The sequence below is a fragment of the Denticeps clupeoides genome, chromosome 2 (assembly GCF_900700375.1).
Source record: "Denticeps clupeoides chromosome 2, fDenClu1.1, whole genome shotgun sequence".
Classification (NCBI taxonomy): Eukaryota; Metazoa; Chordata; class Actinopteri; order Clupeiformes; family Denticipitidae; genus Denticeps; species Denticeps clupeoides.
This window is the reverse complement of record NC_041708.1, coordinates 16,273,821-16,287,552: the sequence shown is the minus strand read 5'-3', so window position 1 is coordinate 16,287,552 and position 13,732 is coordinate 16,273,821. Positions and strand designations below refer to the sequence as shown.

Genomic DNA, 13,732 nt, shown 5'->3' with positions numbered 1-13,732 from the left:
GACCGTAGTCATGCAACCCAACATAGGAAAATGCAAAAATAAGCAACATGTTTTTCCATATCTGAGTTGATATTTTTCACTAATACAAATTTAATTCAAAGTACAAAGGTCAAGAACAAAGCATTTTGTAAATATACAACTCGGTAAATTTACCCATAATTCATGGCATATAGTTAAACATGTATTCTGTAGAAGATGAGACAAGGAATAAGCTTGCCATCTGGATCTTATTACCTGTGTCAAGGTCAACTAAACAAGAGACAGACAAACATTAGAGACACTATTAGACCCAAGACTGTTGTGCTCTTTCCATACAGCAAGGCTCCTTGACATTTACCAGAGCTGGATCATCGCTGAGTAAGCAGCTATATTTGTATTTAGTCCTAATAAGAACACACCGGAATGGACAAAATAAGATATCGTATTTTATTGTAATGATGACCTCATTCTTTGGGTTATCACTGTGTTCTACAACCACAACCACATTTTATCTAATTTTGTATTTCAAAAGGATACACTATGATAATAAATCAAGCCTTTAAATAATCAAACTCCCTTGAAGAGTACCAAAGTCGTATAGGACAATCCTTCTGGAAAGGTCACCTTTACCATTGAAAAGATGTGGCCTGGTATCCTGTTGCATGGTAGTGTGCAGATAACACTCAATGGTTGTAAATTGTGCACATACTGCGTCTTTTGCTACCAACAGTATTCCCAGCATTCATCCACTCTGTCTAATGTACATTCAAAGAATAACCTTTCATGATATGCAGGGCTTGTGGTAGACATGTAAAAGTACACTCACAGACATTTCCAGCCGCACCCTTCATTACAACGATCCACGCAGGGATGCCAGAGTGTAATAAAAAGATGGGATAGTCATTCTTCTTATATTTTCATAAATTGACTACCTTATATAGAAACATGGACCTATATTTAGCACAAAATTAAGTGATTGGCCTCTCAATAAATTGCAAATTATATAAAATGAAATGAATTAAAACATGCACAGAGCTTAAATATTTTATTACACTTTAGATTGACACATTTTGCTTTTTATAATCAATTTTTAACACTGAAGACTTTTAAGTATAAGTACACAATTATCAATGATTATTATCATTGAGATTGAGAGTGTCGTTGAGAGTGTCATTGAGATAAAAATAATATTAGCAATTTATGGCAATCAAGGGCAAAAGCCAACCTGACCAAATAGAGCAGGCATCTTTTGCTGAGTCTACATAAATCCCTCTATAAAGTGGGTGTTGCTGAGCTCCTTCTCTGACTGCTGGTGTGACTGCCTGGCTGCCTCTGACAAAGGTGGGTGATACTTTAGGACTGATCACTTTAATTTGGACAATTAAAAGTACATTTCACAGCAATAGAACTAATAACAAGTCAGTTGCTATACAATTGTTGTTCCAGATACTGTTTTTTTTTTTTTTTAACTGAATGGAAAATGTATTAGTCACATATATAACTGTAAGAAAGTATAGAAATTGATAGAAATGTATTTGTATTTTTCAAAACTCTCTGGTATAAAATTCTGCATTTTAGGATCCTATAGACCTTATGCTGTGCTGTGAGTGTGTAGTTTTGTCCTGTACTTTTATCCACAAAAGCGGTTATACATAAAATCTTTATTGAGCAAATGTTATTTTTCCAGTGCACTGAGATCATACCACAGTGTTGTCCCAGGGGAGATAAAACAGAGGTAACCTGTCCTGTGTGTGCTCTAGAAATATTAATAATTAATTATCATAATTTTAATGTTTAGAGTAAACCGACTGAAACAGATTTTCATAGCTTAGTTTGGATAGATACATAGATTGACAAACATTTAACTGACATAATGTATGTATTCCATTAAGGTGTCTAGTAAAGTCTCATCATGAGTACAGACGCGGAGATGGAGTGCTTCGGCCCGGCAGCCATATTTCTTCGGAAGCCGGAACGGGAGAGAATTGAGGCCCAGAATACACCATTTGATGCAAAAACAGCCTACTTTGTAGCTGAACCCAATGAGATGTACCTAAAAGGGGTCCTCCAGAGCAAAGAAGGTGGCAAAGCCACAGTCAAAACTCTGTGTGGAAAAGTAAGGACACATCTATTATTCATGACAGAATAATCAGCAATTAATATTTCAGATTCAACCAAAACACTATTTATTCAAAATGCAACCACATTTGAAGAGGATTACCATTCATTTACATTTGCTTATCATACTAAAAAAAAAATGATATTAATATTTATATTTTGGTTATTGTGATACTGTGATATTTGAATGTGTCAACTGTATGTAATATTTGCCATTCATCAATGTAAATATTCCACTTGTTGGAGTATAAATTCTTATCTTATCTTATGTAATCTTATCTTTTAATACACCAATTTATAAGAAAACTATTTGGAAATCCTTAGGACCCTTCCGTAAATGTGAATTTTTTGTACTTCTTTCACAGACCATAACTGTAAAAGAAGATGATATCTACCCTATGAATCCTCCTAAATTTGATAAAATTGAGGACATGGCCATGATGACCCATCTCCATGAGCCTGGTGTGCTGTACAACCTCAAAGAGCGTTATGCAGCATGGATGATCTACGTAAGAACAAATACACCTAAATTAATTAATTAATATTTATGGCAGTATGAATGAACAGGATTTTTTTGTATTTCAGACTTACTCTGGACTCTTCTGTGTCACTGTGAATCCCTACAAGTGGCTCCCAGTGTATGATGCTGTGGTTGTTTCTGCATACAGAGGCAAGAAGAGAGTGGAGGCTCCACCCCACATCTTCTCCATCTCTGATAATGCCTATCAGTTCATGCTCACAGGTAAGAAGTAATGACAAATATATTAATATAAGACTAACACAGTACATCATTTACATTACTATTTATAAACTCAAAACCTGTTTGAATGGTTGTTCATTGTTTAGATCGAGAAAACCAGTCTATCCTGATTACGTAAGTAGGAGAAATGAATAAATTGTGATATTGTATAAATGTACAGGTTGCACATACATTCTCAACATCTACTCCTAGGGGAGAATCCGGTGCAGGAAAAACTGTAAACACCAAACGTGTCATCCAGTACTTTGCAACAATTGCTGTGGCTGGTGGAAAAAAAGCTGAGCCGGCTGCTGGTAAAATGCAGGTTTGAAAAATTTTCAAATAGTATTATCAAATATACTATATAAGTAATTAATTAAGATGCACCTGTTCTCCACTAAATGTGTGGTGATCACAGGGGTCTCTGGAGGACCAGATCATTGCTGCCAACCCTTTATTGGAGGCTTATGGTAATGCAAAGACCATCAGGAATGACAACTCATCCCGTTTTGTAAGTGGTACAGTTTTAACTGGTTGGACTAGTGTGTATATCTTCATCACATCTATAGAAAATATAGAAAATACATGCTTGTAGGACATGCATATACAGTGTTCTGTTATTATTTTTTACATTGTTCTTGCTATCAAATGACCAGGGTAAATTCATCAGAATTCATTTTGGATCTACTGGAAAGTTGGCCTCAGCTGACATTGAAACATGTAAGTTTCATTCTTTGATTTCAGTTTCTCTTTGCTATGAGTTAAAAGTGAGTGTTACCACAATTCTGAAATCCCACTTTACAGATCTACTGGAAAAGTCAAGAGTAACATTCCAGCTGTCTGCTGAGAGAAGCTACCACATCTTCTACCAGCTCATGACTGGGCACAAGCCTGAGTTGCTGGGTGAGGAAATGGTACATTGACAAAAATTGCTCAGATTTGGTATGAATACTACTTACCACTTTATATACTTACAGAGGCACTCCTTATTACCACAAACCCATATGACTATCCCATGATCAGTCAGGGCGAAATCTCTGTAAAGAGTATCAATGATGTTGAGGAATTCATTGCGACAGACGTGAGTGGGAATTGTTATTAGTTAATACATACTTGTTAGTTAATTGTTAGTTAATACATACTTTTGTCAATTGTGTTAATGATTATGTTAATGAATAACATTTATAGACGGCCATTGACATTCTGGGCTTCAGTCCTGAAGAGAAAATAGGCATCTACAAGCTGACTGGTGCTGTAATGCATCATGGGAACATGAAGTTCAAGCAAAAGCAAAGAGAGGAGCAGGCTGAGCCTGATGGCACTGAGGGTAAATAAGGCTTTTGTATTGCTAAGACATTAATCTAGATCAAAATCAATTTCACATCTACGATCAGTCCCATCTGATCCAATATCAAAAATGACAGGACATGCCTTGGAAAGACAATACCTGATTAGATAGTTTTACTGTACTACTCATGCATATGATTTGCAGTGGCTGATAAAATTGCCTACCTCATGGGCCTGAACTCTGCTGACATGCTCAAGGCTCTGTGTTACCCCAGAGTGAAAGTCGGAAATGAATTTGTGACCAAGGGTCAAACTGTTCCACAGGTAAGATTTTCAGCAGTTGCACTACAAAATGCACCAAACTTTCTTTACAACTTTGAATCACAAATGTGTGTGTTCAAAACTAGGTCAACAACGCTGTGTCAGCTCTTTGCAAGTCTGTCTATGAGAAAATGTTCTTGTGGATGGTCGTCCGTATCAATGAGATGTTGGACACTAAGCAGCCCAGACAATTCTTCATTGGTGTGCTGGACATTGCTGGATTTGAGATCTTTGATGTGAGTGTCTCGTCAATGCACAGTCTTATATACACTTAAGTCTGTTTGAAATGTTACTAATTCTCTTTTTTTGAAACAGTTCAACAGCCTGGAGCAGCTGTGTATCAACTTCACCAATGAGAAACTGCAGCAGTTCTTCAACCACCACATGTTTGTGCTGGAGCAAGAGGAGTACAAGAAAGAGGGAATTGAATGGGAGTTCATTGACTTTGGTATGGACTTGGCTGCCTGCATTGAGCTTATTGAGAAGGTAAGATGGATGGATTTAAGTGACATAAAGTTCTACCACTGCTGAAACTGGCAATTGCACTGAATGCACAAAAATGATTTTCATTCACAGCCAATGGGTATATTCTCCATCCTTGAAGAGGAGTGTATGTTCCCTAAGGCCTCAGACACTACCTTCAAGAATAAGCTGTATGACCAGCACCTTGGAAAATGCAATGCTTTCCAGAAGCCCAAGCCTGTAAAAGGCAAGCCAGAAGCTCACTTCTCCCTGGTGCATTATGCTGGTACTGTGGACTACAACATAATGGGCTGGCTGGACAAGAACAAGGACCCCCTGAATGACTCTGTTGTGCAGCTCTATCAAAAATCAGCAAATAAATTGCTGGCTTTTCTGTATGCATCACATGCAAGTGCTGAGGGTAATATTATTTGAAGTTCTTTCTCTTGATATTAAACATGCATCTGTACATTTGTGGCAGTATTTTTTTTTGTTTACTAAAAAAACAGCTGAGGGTGGCGGTGGCAAAAAAGGTGGAAAGAAGAAGGGTGGTTCTTTCCAGACTGTATCTGCTCTCTTCAGGGTATGCACAATTTTTTTTTTAAACTAAGTTGTATGTTAAAAGTGCAGCTACGTAACCTATTGATTGTTTTTCCTTAATAAGTATATGTGAGACCACTGAGCTTCTCTTTATACAATGTCAAACACTCATAGGAAAACTTGGGAAAGCTGATGACCAACTTGAGGAGCACTCATCCTCATTTTGTTCGTTGCTTGATTCCTAACGAATCCAAGACACCAGGTGTGTAAACTTTTCCTTAGTAATACTTTGAAATCACTTTTCTACATTACATCATGTGTATCAATCATATTTGTTTATTTGCACTATTCAGGTCTGATGGAGAATTTTCTGGTCATTCACCAGCTGAGGTGTAATGGTGTGCTGGAGGGGATTAGAATATGTAGGAAAGGCTTCCCTAGTAGAATCCTTTATGGTGACTTCAAGCAGAGGTATTTAAATAATAATGCATGAAATAGTAAGCTTTGTTTGCATGTATACCACTGTTGGCCCATTAATATTGTCTTACACAAGTAAAAAAAGATGCATAAAGGTGTGCGCCACTCAAACTGTCTTCATCAGTATAATTAATTTGTATTTTGGAAGGTATGGCAGTGTAATGATTATTACATTTTGCAGATACAAAGTACTGAATGCCAGTGTCATCCCCGAAGGACAGTTCATTGACAACAAAAAAGCTTCTGAGAAACTGTTGGGGTCTATCGATGTCGACCACTCTCAGTACAAGTTTGGGCACACCAAAGTAAAATAACTGTGTAAAAATGTTAATTTAAATGCTATCCATGCAATACAATTTTTTATTATTTGATTTAATAAAAATATATATTTTTTAATTCCAATGCAGGTGTTCTTCAAAGCTGGCCTGCTAGGTACCCTTGAAGAGATGCGAGATGAGAAACTGGCTGAGCTGGTCACAATGACTCAGGCTCTATGCCGTGGCTTCCTGATGAGAAGGGAGTTTGTCAAGATGATGGAAAGGAGGTACTTAACTCAACAACATATGAATCATGAACCATGAATCATATTTCACACTTGTCAGCCATGACAATAAATGTTTCATTGCTCGTTGAACAGAGAGTCCATCTTTAGCATTCAGTACAACATCCGCTCATTCATGAACGTCAAACACTGGCCATGGATGAAGCTGTACTTCAAGATCAAGCCTCTTCTGAAAAGTGCTGAAACTGAGAAAGAAATGGCTGCAATGAAGGAGAACTATGAGAAAATGAAGGAGGACTTGGCCAAGGCTCTAGCAAAAAAGAAAGAGCTTGAAGAGAAGATGGTTGGTTTGATGCAGGAGAAGAATGACCTGCAGTTGGCTGTGGCATCTGTAAGTAAAAGATGGTTGCTCAAAATTTAACCATATGGTGAACAATGTATAAATTAATAATGATATTATCTTCATCAATATCAGGAATCTGAGGGCCTTGCTGACGCTGAGGAGAGATGTGAGGGTCTGATTAAGAGCAAAATACAGCTTGAAGCCAAACTTAAAGAGACTACTGAGAGGCTGGAGGATGAAGAGGAAATCAATGCTGAGCTGACAGCCAAGAAGCGAAAGCTGGAGGACGAGTGCTCTGAGCTGAAGAAAGACATTGATGACTTGGAGCTCACACTGGCTAAAGTGGAGAAAGAGAAACATGCAACTGAAAACAAGGTTTGCATAATGATTATTGACCAACCTTCTATTTTTCTATGATAGATTTCCTTGAGAATATTGTGACTTTACACATATAAACAGGTTAAAAACCTGACAGAGGAAATGACCTCTCAGGATGAGAGCATTGCCAAATTAACCAAAGAGAAGAAAGCTCTCCAAGAGGCACACCAGCAGACTCTTGATGATCTCCAAGCAGAGGAAGACAAAGTCAATACTCTGACCAAAGCAAAGACCAAACTGGAGCAGCAAGTTGATGATGTAAGTAAAAAAGTGATACATGTGATACATTACCCCTAGGATGAGGGATCACAGAAAATGAACACACAATGTGGTGCTTGCCCATCTACCACAATGTGGATAATTCCTGACAAAAGCCAATATGCATGAAATGTATTTGCCTGTGACAGCTGGAGGGCTCTCTCGAACAAGAGAAGAAGCTCCGCATGGACCTAGAGAGAGCCAAGAGAAAGCTTGAAGGTGACCTGAAACTGACCCAGGAGTCAATCATGGACCTGGAGAATGACAAGCAACAGTCTGAGGAAAAGATCAAAAAGTAAGAATTTAAAAGAACAATTTTTAATCATGAATACATTTATTGTGTAGCCTAAACTAACACAACACAACACCAAATTATTCATTTAAATCCATATTCCACCACACAGAAAGGACTTTGAGATAAGTCAACTTCTTAGCAAAATTGAGGATGAGCAAACATTGGGAGCCCAGCTTCAGAAGAAGATTAAAGAACTCCAGGTGATCTGTTGCTTTTATGAGCATTTTGTTAATCATTGTAATTTTTCAATCACGACTCTTTACATCAAGAAATATTTCACCTCTGTCAGGCCCGGATTGAGGAGCTGGAAGAAGAAATTGAAGCTGAACGCGCTGCTCGGGCTAAGGTCGAGAAGCAGAGAGCTGATCTCTCCAGGGAACTTGAGGAGATCAGTGAGAGGCTTGAGGAAGCTGGTGGAGCCACCGCTGCTCAGATTGAGATGAACAAGAAGCGTGAGGCCGAGTTCCAGAAGCTGCGTCGTGATCTTGAAGAATCCACCCTTCAACATGAAGCTACTGCTGCAGCTCTGCGCAAAAAGCAGGCCGACACTGTAGCAGAGCTGGGAGAGCAAATCGACAACCTTCAGCGTGTCAAGCAGAAGCTGGAGAAGGAGAAGAGTGAATACAAGATGGAAATTGATGACCTATCCAGCAACATGGAGGCTGTTGCCAAATCAAAGGTTAGTGTTAAGCAAAATAGGCAAAATAAAACATAACATGACATAAATTCAGAAATTCTAAAGTAAAATATTCTTAGGCAAATCTGGAGAAAATGTGCCGCACCCTTGAGGACCAACTGAGTGAACTGAAGAGTAAGAACGATGAAAATATTCGCCAGCTGAATGACTTAAATGCCCAGAAAGCAAGACTTCAAACGGAAAATGGTGAGAAAACAACACAGATGTAGGTGTTAATTAACTGTATTTTTATAATACTGTATCAGGTAATGGAAATTAATCCCATGTCTGATCTTGAATATTTGGAAATTGAACAAACTAACATGCTAAATTTAGTTGTATTTGAACATTTTGAACATTTACTGCAACGATAACACTCAAATTTATATTCAAAAGGTGAATTTAGCCGCCAGCTTGAAGAGAAAGAAGCTCTTGTGTCCCAGCTGACCAGAGGTAAACAAGCTTACACACAACAGATTGAGGAGCTCAAGAGACACATTGAAGAGGAAGTAAAGGTAAAACCATCATAATTTATTATACATATCACATGATGAATTTCTCTATGCAAATACTCTTCAATTTGCAATGCTCCTAAAAGGCCAAGAATGCTCTGGCTCATGCTGTCCAATCAGCTCGCCATGACTGTGACCTGCTCAGAGAGCAGTTTGAAGAGGAACAAGAGGCCAAGGCTGAGCTGCAGCGTGGAATGTCCAAGGCCAACAGTGAGGTGGCTCAGTGGAGAACCAAATATGAAACTGATGCCATCCAGCGCACTGAGGAGCTTGAAGAGTCCAAGTAACACAACATTTCTCATCTATGACTTTATCTTCTCTTTACCTAAGTAATTAGAGTAGTAACCAATTTTTAAAATCAAATTACTCCCAGGAAAAAGCTTGCTCAGCGTCTACAGGAGGCTGAAGAGTCCATTGAGGCTGTGAACTCCAAGTGTGCCTCTCTTGAGAAGACCAAGCAGAGACTGCAGGGTGAAGTGGAGGACCTCATGATTGATGTGGAGAGGGCCAATGCTCTGGCAGCCAACCTTGATAAGAAGCAGAGGAACTTTGACAAGGTGATCAGTGTGATGGAGTTAATTCTATATTGATTCAGTTAGGAGCAAGTCTAAACTGGACATAATGGCATCTACAATATTACATCTGTCATATCAGGTATTGGCAGAGTGGAAGCAGAAGTATGAAGAAGGTCAAGCAGAGCTGGAAGGGGCTCAGAAAGAGGCTAGATCTCTCAGCACAGAGCTCTTCAAGATGAAGAATTCCTATGAAGAATCTCTGGATCACCTGGAGACACTGAAGAGGGAGAACAAGAACCTGCAGCGTATGTCTCAATGACACACAGACACTTTTTCAAGTGTATTGAAAAGAAAATATCTATATTTATTATTTTCCATTTTAGAGGAGATCTCAGACCTGACTGAGCAGATTGGTGAGACTGGAAAGACCATTCATGAGCTGGAGAAGGCAAAGAAGACAGTGGAGACTGAGAAATCAGAAATTCAGACCGCGTTGGAGGAAGCAGAAGTAATTTAGACATCACTTAACACAAAAACACAATTGTATGTCAAAATGCCAGTTTCAGTTTCAAATATTTAATATGTTTAATCTTCAGGGCACCCTTGAACATGAGGAATCCAAGATTCTTCGTGTTCAGCTTGAACTGAACCAGGTCAAAGGTGAAGTTGACAGGAAGCTGGCTGAGAAGGATGAGGAGATGGAGCAGATCAAGAGGAACAGCCAGAGAGTGATAGACTCCATGCAGAGCACTCTGGACTCTGAGGTCAGAAGCAGGAATGATGCCCTGAGAGTCAAGAAGAAGATGGAGGGAGATCTCAATGAGATGGAAATTCAGCTCAGCCATGCCAACCGCCAAGCAGCTGAAGCCCAGAAACAACTTAGAAATGTCCAGGGACATCTGAAGGTATGTAGAAAGAGTCTAACATCCAGTGTTCATTTATAGCTTCTATGTCAATATCTTTCAAAGTTTTTGGTTTATCTGTATTTTCTTCTGTAAGGATGCCCAATTGCACCTTGATGAAGCTATCAGAGGACAAGAAGACATGAAGGAGCAGGTTGCCATGGTGGAGCGCAGGAATAACTTGATGCTGGCTGAGATTGAGGAGCTGAGAGCTGCTCTGGAACAGACAGAGAGAGGCCGCAAAGTGGCTGAGCAGGAACTGGTGGATGCTAGTGAGCGTGTGACACTTCTGCACTCCCAGGTTGGCAAATTTCTAGCAAAAACATCTGAAATGTTAATTAGTATAACAATCACAATGTTTTCCTTCTTCTATTTGTATTTTGTTACATACAGAATACAAGCCTCATTAACACCAAGAAGAAGCTGGAAACTGACCTTGCTCAAATCCAGGGAGAGGTGGATGATGCAATCCAAGAGGCCAGAAATGCAGAGGACAAGGCAAAGAAGGCCATCACTGATGTGCGTTCAGGAAGTCTTAATTCATTGCAATATTTGTTAAAAATGAACTATTTAATTAAAATGTTTGTGAAACTTTGTTTTAGGCTGCCATGATGGCTGAGGAGCTAAAAAAGGAGCAGGACACCAGTGCTCACCTGGAGAGGATGAAGAAGAACCTGGAGGTCACAGTGAAGGACCTACAGCACCGTTTGGATGAGGCTGAGAATCTGGCCATGAAGGGCGGAAAGAAACAGCTCCAGAAACTGGAGTCTAGGGTAAGTATAGTAATAGGTGTAAAAAAACTAACTACAAAGAAGCTCTGCTACTGCAGGGTGAATAGCACATTGGGTATCTAGCTGTAATTGATACTCTTAAAATATTCTGTATATTTGACACAAACACAGAGGCATTAAAAACAGCACCTTGTTACTTTTAATGAGTGTATGAAGCCGATAAAACATCAAACTTACATTTAATTGGGTGAGGAGCAGTTTAATGAAACAGGTTTCATGTAGTTACACTGCATCAGCAAGGTCTTTGCCAGACAAAGATTTCAAACCAGACTGCTGCTTCAAGATGTTCCGTTCAAGCTCCGTTGAAGAAGCACAAAGGAATAATTAGTGTTAAGAACTGTATACACAGTGGTCAGCCAAGGAAGATGAAAATATATTTCACTTAAAAAATCGGAAGATGTTCAACTCTCAGTGCTATCAGCTGAGATTTGGCAGAAACCAGTGGCACCCAGGAACACTTATCTAGTGAAATGTGTCCTCTGCATTTAACCCATCATTCGCCCCAGTTCTGGGTGCTGGTGTTTTGTTTTACATTCTACCTTGAAATAAAAGCTAAATTAGCTCCCCAAAACAGACATTCCTAGAAGTTTCATTGTTCCTAGTCCCTGCAGTGTGAATACGCTAAAGGTGGGAAATGTCTGGCAAGTGTGACATTAACAATGAGTGCACATGCCTTAAAAATGCATTCTAGGTGAGATTTTGTATCAATTTTTGTAATACGCATGCCACTTTTTTCAAGGTGCGTGAGTTAGAAGCTGAAGTTGAAGCAGAGCAGAAACGTGGAGCTGATGCTGTTAAAGGTGTTCGCAAATATGAGAGGAGAGTGAAGGAGCTCACCTACCAGGTAATGAGGGCTAAAAAAGTAAAAATGCATTCATATTTGTTTCAATATCAGCATTTAAATGCATTCTGCTGCAGACTGAAGAAGATAAGAAGAATGTCAACAGACTCCAGGATCTGGTAGATAAGCTGCAGCTGAAAGTGAAAGCCTACAAGAGACAAGCAGAGGAGGCTGTGAGTACAAACATCAAGCATCAAGCAACATGCATCAAGATAAGATAAGATGATCCTATTAGTTCCACAAGTGGGAAAGAGCAGCAAAAAACAATAGCAAAATTATTAGCCCCCCCCCCAAAAAAAAATATTAGCCTAGACAACTAGACAACACTCTTGATTTCACCATGAAATTGACCATTAACAACAAGTGTATAAAAACTTTATAAATTATTTTGGGCCATTTTTGCTGGTCCAAATTGCATGGTTTCTGAGCATGGACATTCACCTTGTGCACCGGCCACAGATTTTTAATAGAATTGAGGTCTGGGCTCTGTGCGGGCCACTTCAGGATTTTGGTTTTAGTATCCTTGAGGAACGGCTGGACTAATGTTGATGTATTCTTTGGGTTATTGTCTTGTTGGGAGATATTGTCCCTTAAAATGTAAAAATAACTTTCTTTTTTCATGATGCCATGCACCCGAGCAAGGCTCCCTGAGGCTGCAATACAGCCCCAAAGTATGATGCTCCCACCACCATGTTTTACTGTGGGAACTGTCCTAGGGTGGAAAGCCTCTCCCTTTCTTCGCCAGACATCAGCTGCATCCATGTACCCAAACAGATCCAGCTTAGTTTCATCAGACCAAAGTTCAGACTTCCAAAACTCATCTTTACCTTTCTAATGTTCACGGAAACCTCAGCTTCCTCATAAAGGGATTCTTCTGGGACGATGGCCCTGAAGCCCATAACAATGAAGAGCCCTAACAACTGTGTTTCTTAAAACACTGACTCCAGAAGAGGCCAGGTCAGCAACAATCATCTTGGCAGTAAGGGGCTCCTTGTTGACATCTCTGACTATTTTCCTTGAGGTCTTGAAGTCAGGTGCATATGGCCACGGCCAGTTTTGTTTCATACAGAATATTTCTCTTTGTTCAAGTGGCCTGTTCCTTGGAGTCTTTTTATGCTGATTGAATGTTGTTAGGAAGCCAGTTGACTGCACAGGTGTGGTTTTCAAGGCTGATTGGTTCATTACTGTTAGTGTGTTGAAAGCAAACATACACATGGGGCTAAGATTTTTGACCACCCAATTTTTTTTTTATATTTGACATAATCAAAAATCTATTTAATATTTTAAAATGTAGGAAAAAGCTACTGAATATGGTGAATGTTTGTTGTATCAAGTTTTATCAATGCTGCAAACATTGAGAAGACATTTAGAAAAATGTACCATAATAATAATAATTTTGGCCTCAATTGTAGTTCACTTCTTTAGAGTCTTAATATGCTTTTATCTGCAGGAGGAACAAGCCAACACTCACCTGTCCAGGTTCAGGAAGGTGCAGCATGAGCTGGAAGAAGCTCAGGAACGTGCTGACATTGCTGAGTCCCAGGTCAACAAGCTGAGAGCCAAAAGCCGGGAGGCTGGCCGGGTATATATTTTTTAGTAATAAAACATTTTCAATGATGAGGAATATTTCATAATTAAATAAAAATATATATCCTTCCACTTTACAGGGCAAGGAGGCAGAAGAATAATCAATGGCGTCTGAGCACAACACACACTCATATAATATGATGTTCTGCTGTGTTTTCACTCTTTTGCCAATACAGTACCTAGCTAATAAAATATACTTGGTAAAGTAA

At 39.2% G+C, this 13,732-nt stretch overlaps 1 protein-coding gene across 1 annotated transcript; it reads left to right on the top strand.

Moving 5' to 3' along the window:
* The first annotated feature begins 1,257 nt into the window (after positions 1-1,257).
* Positions 1,258-13,732, top strand: LOC114784337 (myosin heavy chain, fast skeletal muscle-like). The gene is made up of 41 exons (XM_028969650.1): positions 1,258-1,320; positions 1,667-1,714; positions 1,872-2,095; positions 2,463-2,606; positions 2,683-2,839; positions 2,944-2,971; positions 3,050-3,161; positions 3,255-3,347; positions 3,493-3,556; positions 3,641-3,739; positions 3,814-3,917; positions 4,025-4,163; positions 4,329-4,447; positions 4,531-4,680; positions 4,760-4,930; positions 5,021-5,327; positions 5,416-5,489; positions 5,621-5,708; positions 5,800-5,917; positions 6,105-6,228; positions 6,331-6,467; positions 6,561-6,816; positions 6,901-7,143; positions 7,228-7,404; positions 7,554-7,699; positions 7,809-7,899; positions 7,989-8,378; positions 8,456-8,582; positions 8,772-8,890; positions 8,974-9,170; positions 9,261-9,444; positions 9,542-9,707; positions 9,786-9,910; positions 9,999-10,307; positions 10,402-10,605; positions 10,698-10,823; positions 10,907-11,077; positions 11,835-11,939; positions 12,014-12,109; positions 13,387-13,518; positions 13,604-13,732. Exons 3-41 carry the CDS (start codon positions 1,892-1,894, stop codon positions 13,622-13,624), a joined length of 5,817 nt encoding a protein of 1,938 aa, XP_028825483.1. The 5' UTR covers positions 1,258-1,320; positions 1,667-1,714; positions 1,872-1,891; the 3' UTR covers positions 13,625-13,732.